The sequence below is a fragment of the Alnus glutinosa genome, chromosome 1 (assembly GCF_958979055.1).
Source record: "Alnus glutinosa chromosome 1, dhAlnGlut1.1, whole genome shotgun sequence".
Lineage (NCBI taxonomy): Eukaryota > Viridiplantae > Streptophyta > Magnoliopsida > Fagales > Betulaceae > Alnus > Alnus glutinosa.
Window position 1 is genome coordinate 29050913 of NC_084886.1, and position 19857 is coordinate 29070769.

At 38.8% G+C, this 19857-nt stretch overlaps 1 protein-coding gene and 1 non-coding gene across 2 annotated transcripts in view; both read left to right on the forward strand.

Annotated features, from left to right (window-relative positions):
* Positions 1-814: 814 nt before the first annotated feature.
* The window catches only part of LOC133878255 (tRNA nucleotidyltransferase cca2), a 30854-nt gene continuing 11811 nt past the window's right edge, over positions 815-19857 (forward strand). The window contains exons 1-8 of the mRNA XM_062316789.1: positions 815-1171; positions 1294-1424; positions 4231-4348; positions 7620-7675; positions 7794-7843; positions 7947-8045; positions 9145-9254; positions 9404-9531. Of these exons, the coding sequence (XP_062172773.1) occupies positions 893-1171; positions 1294-1424; positions 4231-4348; positions 7620-7675; positions 7794-7843; positions 7947-8045; positions 9145-9254; positions 9404-9531 (971 nt within the window). The 5' untranslated portion in view covers positions 815-892. The remainder of the gene's footprint in view (positions 1172-1293; positions 1425-4230; positions 4349-7619; positions 7676-7793; positions 7844-7946; positions 8046-9144; positions 9255-9403; positions 9532-19857) is intronic.
* On the forward strand, positions 4917-5064 carry LOC133858969 (U12 minor spliceosomal RNA). The gene has a single exon (XR_009898639.1). It is a non-coding gene; the product is annotated as a U12 minor spliceosomal RNA (small nuclear RNA).

The following is a 19857-nucleotide window of genomic DNA, read 5'->3' on the forward strand; positions in this document are numbered from 1 at the left end:
GTTGTGTAAAATAATAATTTAAATAATAATAATTTATTATATATTGATTGTTTAATTAAAAAATAAATAAATAATTTTTTTTTTTTTAAAAATTAAAATGAACCGACAGCCACCCCTTTGGGGGTGGCCGGCCACCCACAAGCAATGAGGGTGGCACACCAGAGGTGACCGGGGGTGGCGCGCGGCCACCTCCCAGTGGTCGGGGGAGGCCGCGCGGCCACCCCCTAGTGGTCGTGGGAGGCCGCGCGGCCACCCCCTAGTGGTCGTGGGAGGCCGCGCGGTCACCCTCAGTGGTCGGGGGAGGCCGTGCGGCCACACCCAATGCTCGGGGGTGGCCGCGCGGCCATCCCCAAGAGTCGGGGGTGACCGTGCGGCCACCCCCAGTGGTCGGGGGAGGCTACGCGGCCACCCCCAAGGGGTGGCTGTCGGTTGCCAACCCTCTGCTTTTTTTAAATTTCTTTTAATTTTTTTTTTATTATTTAAATGTGGGACCCACGCGTTTTTTTGGAGACAACTTGTCCTGCGCGTGGGTCCCAGTCATTAATCAAAATGTCAGAATTGAATTTTAATTCAATTCGGGTTAAATCCGGGTTTTAAGCGGGTGGGCGGGTTTTAGAAAAATACTCGAATGGAATAAATTTTCTTTTTTAATGCCAAACATTCCATTATATGGTAAAGAAAATGCGAAAGAAAATATGTGGTTATAATTAAAAATTTCGATTTTTGAATTAATCATCTCTCCTTTTATTTTTTTATTTTTTATTTGTAATTGACAGTCTAATAAGTGACGTTTGCTTGGGGAAAAAAACATAGCGGCAGGGTTTGGATTCAAAACTTGTAGGATGGGTAACTGTCTCCGTTCCAAGAGCACTGGTGTGTGGAATACAAAAGGATGAAAATTGGGTTACGAGTGCAGCCCATTCTTCTTCTCCCTTTCCCAAATTTCCGAATCACCAACCCCTCCAACTTCCCAAACTTTTGCTTTTGCGCCCCCCCCAAAACGCAAACCCAAGCCCTAGGGCTCCTGCATTGCAGATCGATGGCTACTGTGAAGGAGAGGATTGAACTGACCGAGACCGAGAGGAAGATCTTTGATAGGCTTCTCGGCTCTCTTCGCCACTTCGGTCTAAGCAATCAGCTCCGGGTCGCCGGCGGCTGGGTCCGCGACAAGGTCCGCCGTTTCGACTTCTTTGGCTCTGTTTGTTTTTAATTTTAAAGCTGGAAATGGAAGAATACATGAACGTTGTGAATCTTTTTGAAGTTTCGGTGTTTGGGTTTTGAATTGGTTTGCAGCTTTTAGGGAAAGAGTGTTACGACATTGACATCGCGCTGGACAATATGATGGGGAGTGAATTTGTTGAGAAGGTGAGGGAGTACTTGCTGTCTACTGGAGAGGAAGTGCAAGGGGTTGCGGTTATTCCATGGTACCTAAAAATTCTAATTGCTTTTCAAATTTCCACTGCTTCGTGGTGTAAAAGATGATTTACACACAGAAAAATATCCTTCTACAATCATACAATGGAAAGCAATTTAACTCTCCATTATTTTCTTTTGTTGTCTCTTCTTCAATTTATTTTCTGTTGCAAATAATGAACCACGCGAAGATTTCAAATGTACATACAATGTTCAAGGCCACTATCAGAGGAATAAGTAACTTCAGAAGTCACCAAGCTCTAGATGGTCTTTGATTGCTCGACCTTTGTTGCTTAGAAAATTCCCCTATTGAAGTCCGAATCCAAGGTTCTTCAGTCACAACCATTGAGTTGATTTTGGGTTTTATTGTTTTTCGGTAGTAATGAAAGTATCAGCTTAGTATAGTTTAGCTTGTCAGTCAAATCCAGGTTCAGGCTCATTCAGTTTAGTCGTGTTTATTATCTTGCTTAGTCCATGGCTCACAATCCATCAATATATACTTTTCCACTTGGATACGTTTATTTGTGTAGGATGTTGGTCTAGGTTTCTGATTTGTTTCTTAAATTCCTCAAATGACTTGCTTGTCGATTATGTATTACAAACCTATGCTCATGTTGTTTTATATTTGACTTGGGTATTCTTTCACACAAATTAACTACAAGTTTGTGTGTGTGTAGATCTGTACACATAAATACATAAACATATAAGCTAGCACTTAAAGACAGAAGCGATGTATGTGCAACAATTAGTAAGAGTTTGTAGATAAATATGGTCAAACCAAATTTAACTATATCATATTAAATCTCATGAGTTTGTGACTTCTAAAATTGCGTTAGAACAAAAAATAACATAAAAGTTGTTTTTGAATGAAATTTTATACCAAAAACTTATATAAAGTTATAAAATTGTTAATTCACGTTAAGTCACACCAATCTCTAAACTGACTTTTAATTTTGAACTTGAAAAAAATTGAATGCTGCAAAATTAGGAAAGCAAAACCTGTTGGCTTTAGATATTAGGAGTAATTGCATTAGTAATTCTTCTTGAGAAGACCGTCCACTTGGTGTTGAAGAAAGGTATTGTAAAGCTGAAATGTTTTTGGTAATTTTCTGCAATGTGGGTAAAAGTTAGCACAATCAAATCCTGCTTTTTAACTTCTAAAAAATTGCGTGACGGTAGTTTATAACTAAAATAAATGGTCTCATTAATACCACCCAATGTGTGGAGAACATTGTGGTCATTAATTATAACATGTAAAGGATATTTTTAGAACATGGTTCAAACATATTTTTCTTGAAAGAAGTATATATATTCGTATTAAACATACCTATGGTATACATTAGTGTATGGAAAAATACTTAATAGTATTACATATACATATAAATCAAGGGCATGGTTGGTACTCTAAAAATAACTAGGGTGATGAAGTCTTTCCCTAGGCTCAGAAGGAGGGGGACGATGCAGCTGTTGCTATGTTTCTATTGGATGCTTGGTCTTTCACCCAGGTTTTGGACGGGATGTCTCGGGTCCCTCCCCTACTTCCTTCAAAGGCGGGTTTCGCTTCTAAGTTGAAAAGCCAAAGGGAACTGAATGACTTAAGTGTTCGGTTAATTATGAGGGGTCCAGCCATGGTAAAGGCACAAGGAAATAGTGTTGTGGGATCTTGGGCTTGTTTGATAAGCCACAATACATTACAGAATAGTGGCTGTCACTATTCATAATTTTTTTTATTTTATTTTTACACTTTCCAAAAACAATCAACATCAAAACATTCTCACTTTTTCACTTTTTTATATCACATCAATAATTTTTTATTATTATTCAAATAAAATAATTCACTACAATACAAATTTTTTTCACTTTTTTATACAAATTCTTTTTATTTTATATCACATCATCACTTTTTACTAATTTCAAAATTAACAACCCACTACTCTGTTCTGTTCTGTTCTTTGCCAAACAAGCCCCTTGTTTCTTTGGGTTTCCCTGGTATCATCTCTCCGGTAAGAATATGTATTCCTCAAACCACTGAAATAGCTATTGCACTGAGTGCAAGCAGACAACTGAATCTATTGCATTTCATGTTCTATTCTGTGTACAAAATGTACCCTAACCTTTCCAATAATAAATGGGTCTGTTCAAATACAAAGAAAACATAGCACAGTAGAAGTGAGCAATCCCACCCTAACGCTCACAGGCTATAGTAGAGGTGTTGCCATACAAAGAAAACATAGCACAGTAGAAGTGAGCAATCCCACCCTAACGCTCACAGGCTATAGTCAAGGTGTTGCCACAAATGCTGGCTCTTGAGATGTCCTGCTTTTTGTACATTGAACACTGACGACGTATCATTCCCTTTTCACACAATTGAACATATATTTATCTTGTTTACTTCAATTTTCACTTTGTTCTCTATATTTCTTATGGTGCATAGTATAATGGCATTTTTTTTTGGTGTCCTTGTGTATACTTTTAGTGTACTTTAGGGTCGCCTTACGCTTTTTATAAAATGTGCTTACTTACCTATAAAAAGAAAGTATAATGGCTTTCTAGAATTTTCAAATGAAATTCATTCTCTCACTCTTTCTTTTCTTCTTTTTCATCATCTTCTTCTTCTGTTATTTTTATTGTTGTTATTTATTTTATTTTAACTCAGAAGAGTGCTATTGTATATCCATGAACGCTCAACTTTATGTGCTGGTTTATGGACTCCATTGTAGAATAACTATATCCATAACCTTACAAGTTAGACTTCTGAAATTTGTGTTTTGTGATATCAAATTAGTGGTCTTTATACCTTCTAACTTTGATTTTCAGCAATCCCGAGCAGTCTAAGCATTTAGAAACAGCAAGGATGCGCCTCTTTGATACATGGATTGATTTTGTAAACTTACGGTGTGAAGAGTACAGTGATAATAGCCGCATTCCTGCAATGGTATATGGTTGCCTCAGCAATTAGTAGTCTATAGTTTAGTCTCTTGTGCATTCATTTTTGTATCTAAAGGTTTAAGCTTATGGGTAAGTGGATATTGGATTATAACCAAGAGTCAGTATACGTTCGGAATTTTTTTCTCTCCGGACTAAGGAGAGTGATGAATTTCCCCCTCGCGTTGTGTTCTAGGATTGCGCCCCTCTACGCTTTTTAATGATATGGCATTATTTATCAAAAAAAAAAAAAAAGGTTTTAGGTACTTTATGGATAGGACTAAACAAACCATCTGTCAAAGAATAGGTGAAAAGTATATGAAAATTTTGTGGATATTGTTTGATATGGTATTTCTTTAGTCAGTTTGTCCATGATGGGCAGCTTTTACTTGTTTTAGAAAAATCTGTTGAAAGTTTGCAATAAAAAGTTTTAATGGGTTCATCATTTGCGACATTTTGCTAATTTCTTGGCCCTCAATGGGGCCTTATGTGGGGGACTTTCACTGGTAATGTTATGCTTGATTGATTTTCTGTTATCTTGCTTTTGGAGTTCTATTTCTTTTAATTTTGGTACGAATGTGCCTTAAACTAGTAAGGAAAACAAAGTGCGCGGTGGGAGCCGCTTGCAGCGCCCATTATAACGTGCGCAAGAATTTATGGACGGGTGATAGGCTGGCCAAGCACTGACGCTGCTTACTTTGCAGAACTTGCTTGTGCTGCCCTCCCAATTACCCATAAAAAAAAATGGTACGAAGTTTGGGTTAGCATATGTTCTTATTCTTCTCTTTCTACACTTTATAGTTTTAGTTCTCATTTCTTGGGTTGCTACCCGCCTCAAACTATTTTTGTTCAAAATTTTTGTTTCAGACAAATTTCAGAAAAGAAGTTGAACCATATAGATAGATGTTGTTAGGCTTTCCTGGAGGGATGACTTATCGATGATATCTGTCATTACAAAAAGGTAGAGGGCTTAGTGATTCATATGTAAAGTACTGCTTGAGTAAGGTGTTGCTTCCAACTTAAGTATTTTAAGAAGCAAAATTGTGCATTTCTCCCCCTCTTTTTCAGTATGCTTTGTTGGGGGTGCATCCTTGCTAGCATCTTTTACTTTGTCAACAGTCAAATCATGTAAGTGATGTCTTTCTGAGAGTGAAAAGGGTTTCTGCTGTTTATAAAGCCTTGCGAAACACCACATTCGGTTGTTTGATTTTTGAAGTCTTTTATTCACCACACCCCCTCCTTTTTTCTTTTCCTTTTTATGCATTTTCTTGTTGTGAACTTCTTTTAGCTTTTTAGAATTGTTTTTGGTTTTTTTAATTGATGGCAACACTATCATACACCCTACCATTAGGAAATGGATACTGTGTCAAACTTTTCCTTTTTTAATGTCAATTCTCTTGTTGGCTGTCCCTTTAAAAACACTAGTATCGTAAAAGATCATTTGAGAGAACAGTCCAAATTCATGCTTGTGGGAGTTGATTATCTGGAAAAAAAAAGGCTAACATGCTTTGGTGTTTTCTGTATGAGATGGATCTTTGGAATGGTGCTTGAGTAAAATATTTGCTTGCTCAGCTCGTGTTTCTTGTGTAATATTATTTTCTTCCTTCTCTGTCTCTCTCTCTCTCTCTCTCTCTCTCTCTCTCTCTCTCTCCCTCCCCTGTGTGATTGTGCACACACATGCAAACATATTTATGGAGCCCTTTCAGCTGAAACTGTTGAAAGAATTATTGATTACATATTCAAGAGCATGAATATAAGGAAATTTTTCTTATGATGTCTGTTGCCAATCCCATAGAGAAGTTGCATCGGGATTTTTTATGGGGTGGGCTAGGTGAAGAGTTCAAATTTCACTTGGTGAGTTGGTCCAAGGTTTGTTCTTCAATTTTTGAGTGAGGGTTGGGGGTTCGAAACTTGCTTGTGTTCAACTGTGTTCTTTTGGAGATGTAGCTATGGCGCTATATGCTTGAGAGAGAGGCTTTGTGAAGAATCGTAGTGCAGTCTAAGTATGGAAGCTTGTGGGGTGGGTGGTGTTCTAATGAGGTTCATAGGTTGTATGCAGCGGGGTTGTGGAAAAATGTCAGGAGTAAAGAGTTCTCTAGTCATACCAAATTTGAGGTGGGAGATGACTTCTAGATTAGATTATGGGGTGTGGGGGGGTCAGGCCCTCAAAGAAGCTTATTCGGATTTGTTTTGTATTGCTCGCATTAAGGATGCTTTTGTGGCAAATCATTTGGATATTTCTGGTAGTTTTCATCAATGAAACGTAAGCTTTACTAGAGCACCTCATGATTGAGAGGTGGATGTCTTTGCTTTGTTTTTTATTTTATTGTTACTCATTTAGATTGGGTCAAGGAGGTGAATGCAAGCTTTGCTAGGCCCCCTCCAAGAGGGGTGTGTTTGACGTTAGATCGTTCCACAATATCCTTGTCCCTTATGATGGTTCTGCTTTCCCTTGGAAGTGTATTTGGTAGAGTAAGGTTCCATTAAGAGCGACATTCTTTACCTGGTCGGCCGCCCTAGGAAAAGATTCGCACTTTGGATAATCTTAGGAAGTGTCATGTCTTGGTGGTAGATTGGTATTGTATGTGTAAGAGCAACAAGGAGTCTGTGGATTATCTTCTTCTCCATTGTGAGGTTGCCAGTGCCTTATGGAGTGTTATTTTCAGTCGTTTTAGGTTGTCTTGGGTTATGCCTAGGCAAGTGGTAGACCTTTTTGCTTGTCGGAGAGGGTTATATGGCAGTCCTCAGAGTACAGCAGTGTGGAAGATGGTGCCATCTTGCCTTTTGTAATGTCTTTGGAAGGAAATGAATGATAGAAGTTTTGAAGATTGCGAGAGGACGATGGTGGAACTAAAGTCTTTCTTCTTCAATACTGTTTACCTCTAGACAAGTGCTTTTGGAGGGAAAGAAATGATAGAAGTTTTGAAGACCACTAGAGGACGGTGGTGGAATTAAAGCCTTTCTTCTTCAATATTCTTTACCTTTGGACAGTTGCTTTAGACTTTCCTAATGTGCTTAATTTTTATGTTTTTCTTGATCTTTTTTTCCCTTCTAGCTAGGTGTCTTTTCTTTTATACAACCTGTGTATTAGAATTGCGTCTCTTTGTTTTCAAATAAAATTTCGATTACTTATAAAAAAAAATAAAATTTCGATTACTTATAAGAAAAAAGGATATATAAGTGTACTCGAAATGAGCGTTGCCTGCTTCTCCATGGCATCAAATTATCCTTTTTTTTTTTATAATTATTTTTTTAAAATAAAGTTTACTTCTGGCTCACAGCAAAAATTTGGCACAGCAGAGGAGGATGCATACAGAAGGGATTTAACCATCAATAGGTATCTTGACCTCTTTATCCTATTTCTTTCTCAGCACGCACATATTTTTACAGTAATTTTATATGGTTGATTTTAAGAAAATTGTGTTCTTAGTGGGCGATATTACTTCAATCCACAGCATGTTCTACAATATAAACACTGATTCAGTTGAAGATTTGACTAAAAGAGGTTAGTATAGATTTTATTTGCTTCTTTCTTTCTTTTCCTAAACTACTCTGCCCACAATGTTATATGTAACTTTTGTGTTATGACCTTTGTTTTATCACTGCAGGCATTGCAGATCTAAAATCTGGGAGGATAGTGACCCCTTTACCTCCGAAGGATACTTTTTTGGATGATCCATTACGAGTTCTTCGAGCTATTCGTTTTGGTACTTGTCTATATTTTCTTTTGTTTTTTTGTTTTTGTTTTTGTTTTTTTTTTCCTGAGCACTTTTCTATATTTTCTGTTATTATTATTTCCCATTTATTCTTGGAGGCAAATTTAAAAAAAAAAAAAAAAAAATTTTCCCCCATGAAGTTCCATTAGCTTTTCAAAAATGTATACGGTTTTTCGTTTCTCAACTTACAAGCATAGTATCAACACTTGCAAGAAATCCTATTTTTAAACCACTCAGCTCTCTCCATTGGAACAATTTTTGTGATTAATTATGGTAATTGCTTTTCTTTTTATCTCAATGCTGCTACCACTTTCTTACCTTTTTTTTTTTGATGAGTAAGAAAACTTATTAAAGAAAGCGTAAGGTGCCCCTAAGTACACTTGAAGTATACACAGGAACGACCAAAACTAACTCGCAAAAACCCACAACACCAAGGCCCTAGAAAACGAGAAAACCAAAAACAAACTACAAAAGGACCCAACTAAGAACAAGACTACCCACTACCCACCAAGGCACAACAAATGTACAACATGTGTGCCTTGCCTTTCCTACGCCTAGAGGGAACTTTCGCGTTGCTCTAATTGATGGAGCTATGCAAACATCTTTCTTACCTGTGTACTTGCAGGTTAAGAAAAAAATATTATCTTTCTTCATGGGCTTGACCTATATTCCTTTTGTTTTCTCCTACATTGTAGCACATTCATCTCTATACAAATAACTTTCTGGTTCCTTTCATTTTTGTAGCCAGTATACATTTAAATTTGTTTTGTACCAAATATTTGAAGAGTATAAGCCTTTGGATAAATTTCTCAATTGACACATACATCCGGGGCAATGGCTTAATAGAAAGTTGAGTTAGGTGCATACTGAGAAAAGCAAGAAGTGCCTCTCTTATGTTTACATTAGCTCTTTGGTTTCCCTGAACAGCCAATGCTTCATGATGCAGCTAGTCAATGCCTTGGGTGTACATTTGACATCAAGACTCTCCAAATTTATGTTGTTTCCATTCCTGCTTTCTGCAACATTGTTGTCTCATACTTATCAAAAGCAAAAAAAAAAAAACATTGTTGTCTTGTTTGTGGTCATTTAGGTGCAAGATTTGGGTTCGTATTAGATGAAGAACTAAAGAAAGCTGCTTCCTGTGATGAAGTGAAAGATGCTCTTGCTGCTAAAATTAGCAGAGAACGTATTGGAGTTGAAGTATGTATTTGCATACTCAAGTAGCTTTTGAATATTAATACGTCTCTGGGAGTACAATTTGTGCTTTTTTATCTGGGAAGTACTCATATTTACTGAATGTACCAGAAACAACATTATTCATCCCTTCCAATTGTTTCTTCTTTATGCAGATTGATCTCATGATCTCTGGAAATCAACCAGTTAAAGCAATGACATACATTTGTGATTTACTGTTATTTTGGATTGTCTTTAGTCTTCCTCCCAAGTTTGAACCTGCCAAATCAGAATGCTGTGATAGGTATTTGTAATTCTATATTTTCCAGGTCTATTTTTGGTAATTTTCTTAGAAGAAAACTGTCTCAGATGAAGTAAAATTTAATAGACTTGTAACTAGAATAATTGTCTATTTTACAATAAATTACCACTTATTTTTTTTATATGCTTGAAACACTAATAATGATGAAAGAATACCTTTGAACTTTTTTAGGTACGAGGATGAATATAAGTTTAGATAATGCTTCTAAGTTTGAGACTTGAGTGTAGATGGAGAAATAAATAGAAGTCTGAAAACTAGCCTTCCTCCCAAATATAATTGAATCATACAAGTCCTATGCATTTTTTTTTTTGATAAGTAAGCAAATTATCATTAAAAGCACAAAGCGTAACCTAGGTACACATGAAGTATAGAAGAGAAACGCATGTTGTAAAGTTTTTTATTTATTTATTTATTTTTTAACCTAAGCAATAGTAAAGTTTGCTTTGAAGAAAATTTCAATTTATTATCCTGAGTTTGAGGCCCAATTAAATCACTCCTTAGGATTCTAATTTTGTAATCAGCTCCATGCATTCTACATGTTTCTTTTTTTTTTTTTTATAAGTAATTCGATTTTATTAGAAAGCGCAAAGGGGCGCAACCGAAGTTGTAACGACCTAGGGAAAAATGCTAACCACATCTGCACTATCACTTCAAAAGGACTAGTCAATTTGGAGCTTTTATAGAATTTCTTATAGAGCCCAGTTTCACTTGATAATTAGGCAATATGGGATTTAACACTCATGACTATCTTTATAATCCACCCACTCTATGTGGGCTACTCCTTAATCTTCTCCATATGGGACCGAGGTGTTACAGAAGTAGACAGCCAACTAAGGAGAAGAAGACCAACTTGAATTCACAAACTCTAGGAAATTAGAAAATAGAGGACTATTGGGAGCAGCCATCCAAACATAGAGGGATTTAAACATAATAGCTTTTAACTTTATCACTGAACTCTCACAGGGGAACCATCCTCTAGACTTATATATTATGGTGGCTTCCAAACTAACGTCTCCAATTAGCCAACAACTTCACCAACTATTGGAGGACTATTGGGAGTAGCCATCCAAACATAGAGGGATTTAAACATAATAGCTTTTAACTTTATCACTGAACTCTCACAGGGGAACCATCCTCTAGACTTATATATTATGGTGGCTTCCAAACTAACGTCTCCAATTAGCCAACAACTTCACCAACTATTGGAGGACTATTGGGAGTAGCCATCCAAACATAGAGGGATTTAAACATAATAGCTTTTAACTTTATCACTGAACTCTCACAGGGGAACCATCCTCCAAACTTATATATTATGGTGGCTTCCAAACTAACGTCTCCAACTAGCCAACAATTTCACCAACTATTAGAGTATGACCCACTCTATCCCAAAAAAAGGGAAAACCAAAACCTACAAGTCTCTAGCTGTCTCGTAGTGGAGTAGAAGGTGATCAATGGATTCCCTGTGCTTCTTGCACACACCACCAATCCTTCACAATGACATGGCTCTTTCTTAGGTTATCCAAAATTACTATTTTTCCTGATGCAGCCGTCCAGACAAAGAACGCCATTGTCATAGAAGCCTTATTTTTTTCAAATGCTCTTCCAATGAAAGGGAGAGCCAGCTCGGGGGGTGGGGTGTGGGTAAACACCTAATAAAAAGATTTGACCTTGAACCTCCACCTTTTGGAAAGGATCCAACACGCTCTATTCTCACCACCTTGGCTCAACCTAAAAGAGTACAAAAGATTAAAAAAAAAATGAAGTAACCAACTCCCCCTCCCAGTCATGCACTGATATGATAAAGGTGACATTCAATTGTAACGAGTCGTTAGAAAATTACACATGATCCGCCACTGAGACCTCCTTATAGTGAGCAATTGAAAACAACACTAGGAAAGCTTCATTCAAGGTCCGATCTCCAAACCCCACATAATGCCAAAACCTGATCCTAGACCCGTCTCCCACCTCAAACCTCACAAATATGGAGAACTCCCCCCAACCCCAACCCCAACCTCAGAGGACCTATATACCGCATTGGAGCACCACCCACTCCACAAGCTGCCATATTTAACTTCCACAACTGATCTCCACAAAGCCTCCCTCTCTGTGGCATAACCGCCATAAACACTTCCCCAATAGAGCTCGGTTAAACAAAAGTAGGTTTCGAACCCCCAAACCACTTGAGGAAATTGGGGTACAAATCTTAGATCAATTGACTAGATGGAATTCAAATTTCTCACCAACTCTACCCCACAAGAAATCATGTTGAAGTTTCTAAATACAGTTTGCAACTCCAACAGGGATGGGGAAAAGGGATAAAAAATTAGGCAAATTAGAAAGAGAGCTTTTAATCAAAGTGAACTTGCCACCCTTAGACAAATACAACCTCTTCCAAGTAGCCAAGCGACATTATATCGTTTCAATAATACCATCCCAAATTGATTTTGCTTTAAACGAAGCTCTAACGGGAGACCCAGGTACTTACATGGGCAGAGGGGACACCCTACAACCTAGGATACTAGCAATTCCACCAATATCATCCACGACGCCAGCGGGAACTAACTATGATTTAGCCATGTTAATTTTGAACCTCGAGATAGCTTCAAAGCATAAGGAAAGGCAACAAAAATGATGGAGATGTTTCGGGTTTGCCTCTCAAAGAATCAAGGTATCATCTACAAATAATAGATGAAACACTAGGAGCTCCCCATTATTCCTAGATCCCACCGAAAAACCTAATAATAGCCCCATATTCACTGCGGTGGACAACATTCTACTCAACACCTCCATAACAACAACAAAAAGCTAAAGGGATAAAGGATTCATTTGCCTCAGGCCACGAGAGCTACTAAAGAAGCTGAAGGGAGTTCTTCTAATCAAAATTGAGAAACGCACCATAGAAATACAATGAGCTAGTCATTGTATTTCTACGGTGAGATTTTCTATTCTTATGAATGGAACCCCGTCGAGTTTTTTTAATACCTCTCATGGTTTGCGACAAGGAAATCCTCTTTCTCCTTTATTGTTTGTGGTGGTTATGGAGGCTTTGAGCTGGATGCTGATTGCCGCTTTGGATCAGGGCAATTTGACAGGGTTTTCAGTGGGATCCAGGGAGTCCGATGCTTTAGTTGTGAATCATTTACTGTTTGCTGATGACACATTGATTTTTTGTGTTGCCCAAGAAGAACAGATTCGACATCTGAGGTGTATGTATCTTTCTATGCTTTGAGGCAGCTTCGGGCTTAAGGATTAACTTAGGAAAATCAGAAGTTGTTCCTATTGGTGTAGTAGAGGATGTCGATAGGTTGGCTCACCTACTTGGATGTCGGGTCGCTTATTTGCCATTGACATACTTGGGTTTGCCATTGGGTGCTTCTTACAAATCCGTGTCTATTTGGAATGGTGTTATTGAGAAAATGGAAAGGAGGTTGGCTAGATGGAAGCGTATGTTTTTGTCAAAGGGTGGGCGGCTGACTCTTCTTAAAAGTACGCTCTCCAATCTTCCTACATATCTCTTGTCGCTATTTCCTATTCCAGTGAGTGTGGCTAATCGTCTTGATAAAATTCAAAAAGCTTTTTTTTTTTTTTTTTTGGGGTGGTATTGGAGATGAGGTCAAATTTCATTTAGTGAAATGGAACAGGATTTGTACTCCTTTGCATTCAGGTGGGTTGAGAGTTCACAACTTTATTTATTTTAGTCTAACTCTTCTGGGTAAATGGTTGTGGAGATATGGCAGGGAGAGAGAGGCTTTATGGCGATTGGTGATTGACGCAAAATTTGAGAGTTTAAAGGGTGGGTGGTGTTCGAAAGAGGTGTCGGGTTCCTTTGGAGTGGGTGTGTGGAAACATATTAGGAGGGAATGGGAGAAGTTTTGTAATTTTGTTCGTTTTGAGGTGGGGGATGGGTCACATATTAGTTTATGGCATGATTGGTGGTGTGGGGATAGATCTTTGAAATGGTGCTTTCCATTTTTGTTTAGTATTGTGAGGAACAAAGATGCAATGGTGGTGGATAACTTGGTCGTTCATAACGGAGTTATTCAATGGAATGTTCTTTTTGCGAGGCAAATCCAAGATTGGGAGATAGAGATGGTTCTTTCTTTCTTCAAGCGGCTTTACTCCACTTCGGTTTGACATGGAGAGGGTGACAGGTTAGTTTGGAACCCCTCTAAAAGGTGTTTTTATGAGGTGAGATCCTATTATGGAATGCTTATTAGGAAAAATGACCTATCATTTTTGGGGAAGAGTATTTGGCGTGTTAAGGCTCCGACTAGGGTGGCTTTTTTTGTATGGTCAACAGCTTTGGGCAAAATTTTGACGCATGATAACTTGCGTAAGAGGAATGTCCTAGTGATTGAGTGGTGTTGTATGTGTAAGAAGAATGGGAACTCTATTGATCATCTGTTGCTTCACTGCGAAGTTGCTCGTGATCTTTGGAGTTACATTCTTACCTTATTTGGGGTAGAGTGGGTTATGCCACGAATGGTGTTGGAGTTCTTGACTAGCTGGGGTGCATCGGTTGGGTATGGTCGTGCTAAAGAAGCTTGACGGTTAGTTCCTTTGTGTTTATTGTGGTGTATTTGGCGGGAATGGAATGCGCGGCTCTTTGAAGATGTTGAGACATCAATGGTGGAGCTACGGAAGCGTTTGTTTAATATGTTATATATTTGGATAGCATCCCATCATTGCTTGAATGATTTTACTTATGTAGATTTTTTAAACTTATTCTCTTCTTGTCTTATTTAGGGGCTCTCTTGTACACTTCCCGTGTATAAGGGTTGCGCCCCTCTGCGCTTTTATTGAATTAAATTACAATTACTTATCAAAAAAAAAAAAAAAAAAAAAAAAATACAATGAGCTAGTCATTTGCACCATTTCTCCTTAAAACATCTCCTTAATAGATACAACAAGAAGCTACAATTAACATGATCATACACCTTCTCAAGGTCCATTTTGTAGAGCACACTTGTGTCTCATGATCTAATTATGCTGTCAAGGCGTTCATTTGCAATAAGGATTGAATCTAGAACTTGTCTATCCTTGATAAAAGCATTCTGAGACCTAGAGATTACCTTCTCCAACACTGCTTTCAGCCTGTTAACTAGGACTTTAGAAATCATTTAGTGGACGCCCCCCACAAGACTGATAGGGTGAAAGTTCTTGATGTCCACTACCTCGGCTTTCTTGGGAATAAGGGAGATAAAAATAGCATTGAGGCTCCTCTCAAACTTCCCTCTAGCATGAAACTCAAGAAAGACATTCATGATATCTTCTTTAAGGATCTCCCAACAAGATTGAAAAGAAAAACCATCAGGCCTAAGGGCTGATCTCCGTTCAGAGCTTTCACCCTCAAAGACGTCTCTCTCTTATCAAAAGCTCTTTCCATCCACATAGCCTCCTCTATACCGATAGCATTAAAAGAAAGACCATCCAATTTAGGCCGCCAGCATAATTGTTTTGAATACAAACGCGTGTAAAATTACAAAAGCTGCTCACTAATTTACGAAGAATCAAAAGATACAAAGCCATTAACAACTAGCAATTCCACAGCGTTGTTCCTTCTATTTGAATTAGTCACAAGGACAAAAAATGTTGTATTCTTGTTCCCTCAAACAAAGAGCCCTGAATTTTTGTCTCAAGCTTGGGCTGCACTCCTTGCGCTTTAATGTATGTCTCTAGCTTCTTCCAAAAGAGTAATACACTCTCTAGGTCACTAGCAATCACATCCTTTCTCACCTTTTCAGCATCATAGAAGGGTCTTTCCTCAGCATTAATATTAAGAAGCCAAAGTTCGTCCAGAATTACCTTTTTCCGCTTCTCAGCATTGCCGAATACCTCTTCATTCCAATTTTTCAAGTTGATTTTCAAGGCTTTCAGTTTGCACGCCAAAAAGAAACTAGGAGAGCCTTGAAAACTTTAAGGCATCCACCATTGTTTTATCTTATCCACAAAACCCTTTGATTTTAACCACATTTTCAAACTTGAAATATCTTCTGCTCCTAACAACATCTCTACAATCAAGCATTAAAGGAAAGTTATCCGATAAAAACTTAGGAAGCCTCCTTTGAGAAACGGTAGGAAACTCTACTTCCCAGCTAGGTAAGAGGAGGAACTTGTTGATTCTGGACCATGAGAGGGTATCCCGATTATTAAACTACGTGAAGTTACCACTAACAAGAGGAAATATCCATAAGGCCTTGCTCCAAGATGAATTCTGAAAACTTCAACATAGCTGGGGAAGAACGGGTGTCGCTTGATCTCTCACTTGGGTAGTGGATAATATTAAAGTCACCCCCTATACACCACAGAAGATCCCATCAACTAAGCAACCCTGCCAATTAATCCTAGAGCACCCTTTTGTCATTGTCATCATTAGAACCATAAGCACCCCCAAAGGCCTACTCAAAATTATCAGTTACATTCCTGAAAGCGCAAGCAACTGAATATTCCTCCCGCCCCCCCCCCCCCCCCCCCCTCCCCCCCCCCCCTTAACAAGATCCCTCCAGATGCTCCTCTCGAACCCAAAAAAACCAATCTACTTGTTGACAGCCCCATAAAATGTGCTCAACAACCTAGACACAGACTCCAATTTTGTTTATTGTAGATAGACGATATTAGCCTTCCATTCTCTAAGAAGATTCCTAATTTATGGTGTCTCTGGAGGGAAAGAAATGATAGACGTTTTGAAGACTGTGAGAAGACGGGACTTGGAGCTTAAGTCTTTCTTTTTGTCATAATTATTTACCACTGAACAACTGTTTTAGATTTTAATTTGCTTAGTTTTCATAATTTTTTTTTTTTGACTTATTATCTATTTCTAGCTAGGTGTTTCTCCTGTATACTCCTTGTGTATTTAAGTTGCACCTTTTTCCTTTTTCATGATATTTTGTTTACGTATCAAAAAATAAGAAAATTTCTAATCCTCTATCTTTCCACCTTATCATACAACCCTCTCAAGTTCCAAGATAGAATCATAGGCTTGATAATGAACAAGTAGATCCCCTCCCCTTGTCTTTACTTCTACTAAAATGACCACCGTTAAGATCATAGTAGATAGACCAAGCTAACCTCTTCAATTCACGGTGCCATCCGTTTATTGACTTAGAAAGAGAACTGTAGGGACTACTTGGGCTCCTTTAATACTGACTTGACTTAGTGGTGTTGAGCAACACCATCTATACCTCCTCACACCCCTCACAAGATAGCTCCACAAATTTATGGAAACCAGCAACATGATCTGATGAAGGGGTTGTCCGCAGAATGTCAAGCTCTTTTCCGACACAACAACCTTCTTCAAAGCTCTTACCAAAAGGAGGAAGTAGGGCCCCATAAATAAAACTTGGAACTGACAAATTTTTTTTTTTTGATAAGCAAAGAAGTTTATAAAAAGCGTAAAGGCACCCCTTAGCATACATGAAGTATACAAAAAGGACACCAAAACAGGAAAAAAGAGTGAAGAGAGGAAAAACACCCGAAAAACCCAAAAATAGGAGGAAACCCAAACACCCCAACAAAACCAGCCCACAACACTCGTCAAAATCTTCCCATCTCTCAAAGCTAACGTCCACTCCAAGGCCCTCGATATGCTCGCCAGACCTATGTCACCATGACAAGAAGCTACAACCACTGTCTCGACTGAGGATTTACCTAAGAGGGTACCCAACTCGAATGACCCATCTACATCTGAAGTTTCGGCACCTGGATCACCTTCGACATTGTTTGAACTAAGAAAAAAAGCCCTGGAAGGTCGCAACTATATTTGGAAAGAGGCTGTGAATAGCTCCCTTGAAATAGAGTCATTGACGAAGGACTCTGAAGCACCCCTTGGGCCACCTTGACTCTCCTTTTGATCTTTTTTGATAAGTAAAATTATCATTCAAAACTCTCCTTTTGATCTTTGGCATGACAAACCTCGACGGAGACGGGATGGGGATGCAAAATTTTCAGGACACTATCGGGCTAAGTGTGACCCTAGGCCTCTTCCTCCCTCAAACCTGAAAGAGAAACCCCCTTGCCCAATTTAGGTTTCCACTTAAAAGTGTATTTGGTTTGGGGCGGTCCACGGCAAATATCTCAAGGAGTAGAGTGTTTGCTGGTATTCCCAAAGATGCCAGAGCCGAAGATACATATGGCTCAAGGATAGGAAACATATGCAAATGGGGAATCAGAATTTCCCAAATTGAGTATAGACTATTTAAGAAAAAAAGAAGAAACGAACTATAGACTAATTAAGAAATCTTGACGCTTTGTGCATAAAATCTTTGGTCCTAGATCTTCTTCATCCAACCTCTGTCACTTTCTCTTGATCTTGCAGCAATAGTAGCCGCACAATGTGTTATTAATATATGGAGTATCATCCTCGTTTTGCTATGGCACAATGTCCCAACCATTAATATGCCAAGGTATTGCTTATCTTGGTTTCTTAACAAGTTTGGAAAAGGTTTGAAACTTTTTGCTCCCCAAGCATATGATCACATAAATTTGGAGTTTTTGCTTTATTTGTTGGAGAGATGGTGAGGTTAGATAGCTCATTGTATTTCTGCAGTTCGTTTTTCCATTATCACTAATGGGTCACCTTCGGGGTTTGTTTTAGTAGTTTAAGAGGACTATGACAAGGGGATCCTTTGTTTCCTTTATTGTTTGTGGTGTTGATGGAGGCTTTGAGTAGGATGTTGTCTGCAATGGTGGAAAGTGAGCTCCTTTCTAGGTGCTTTGTGGGTTCGAGAAATCAAGAGGAAATGATAGTGTCACATTTGTTATTTGCAGATGACACTTTGCTTTTTTGTGAGCCTAGTGTTGAACAATTCCGAAACTTGAGATGTTTTTTTGCTTTGTTTTGAAGCGGTATTAGGGCTGAAACTTAATTTGTTTAAGTCTGGGATTGTTCCAGTAGGCGATGTGGAGGGCTTGGCTAGCATTCTTGGGTGTGGTGTGGCTTCATTGCCAATAAAGTTTTTGGGTCTTCTTTTGGGCCTTCAGTTAAGGCTTCCAATATTTGGAGTAGCGTTATTGAGAAGATGGAGAATAGATTGGCGGGTTAGAAGAGGTTGTATTTATCAAAGGGCGTTAGGTTAACGTTGATCAAAAGTACTTTTTCTAACTTGCCCACATATTATTTGTCCCTCTTCCCTATTCCAATGGGAGTGACTAATCGTTTGGAAAAACTACAGAGGGATTTTCTTTGGGGAGGTGTTGGTGATGAATTTAAGTTTCATTTGGTGAATTGGTCAAAGGTGTGTATTTCGAAGGACTCAGGGGGGGGGGGGGGATTAGGGGTGAGAAACATGCTTCAGTTTAATTGAGCATTGCCGGTAAGTGGTTATTTATGGAGGTTTGCTATGGAAAGGGATGCATTGTGGAGGAAGGTGGTGGACATCAAATATTGTAGTATGAGGGGTGGTTGGTGTTCCAAGGAGGTAGGGGGACCCTATGGAGTGAAGAGTGTGGAAATGTATAAGGAGGAGGTGGCCTGTTTGCACATCATGTGAGATATGATGTAGGTGACGGTTCTAAAGTGTTTTTTTTTTTTTTTGGCATTATGTGTGGTGTGAGTAGGCTTGGCAATTCGGGTTTGCGGGTTGGGTTCGTGTCAACCCGTCGGGTTGGCGGATTGGAGTACGGCCCGATTAACAACCAGATTAATAATCGGGGTTGGAACGGGTCAACCCGTCGGGTTGTCATGTCAACCCGATTGTGTGTGTTTTTTTTTTTTTTTTAAATAAAAATAATTCAAAAAAATGCCATAAACGGGTTAGCGGGTCATAAACGGGTCGTAAACGTGTCATAAACAAGTTGGTGGGTTGGAAAAAAAATTTAATCGGGTTGGAGCGGATTGACCCGCATACACGATCCTAATCGGGTTGACCCGATTATGTCCCGAACCCGATTAGCCCAGACCCAAACCTTATATTTTCGTGTCGTGTTCGTGCCGGGTTCGCGGGTCGTGTCAAAAATTGCCAACCCTAGGTGTGGGGAACTACCTTTGAAGATCCTCTTTCCAGAGTTGTTCGCTATTGCTTGTGGTAAGGATGCATGGGCGCAAGAGAATATGCAGATCCAAAATGGTAACATTCATTGGAATATTCTGTTTACTCAACATGTGCATGATTGAGAGGTGGAAGTGGTCTCTCGATTTTTTGAGTTGTACTCTCAAAGAGTATGGTATGGAGGTGAAGAAAAAATTTGTTGGATCCCATAAAAAATGAAGTCATTTGAAGTGAAGTCTTACTATCAGGTATTGCTTACTCCTGTAGAATCCACTTTTCCTTGGAAGACTATTTGGAAAGTGAAGGTTCCACCGAGAGGCAT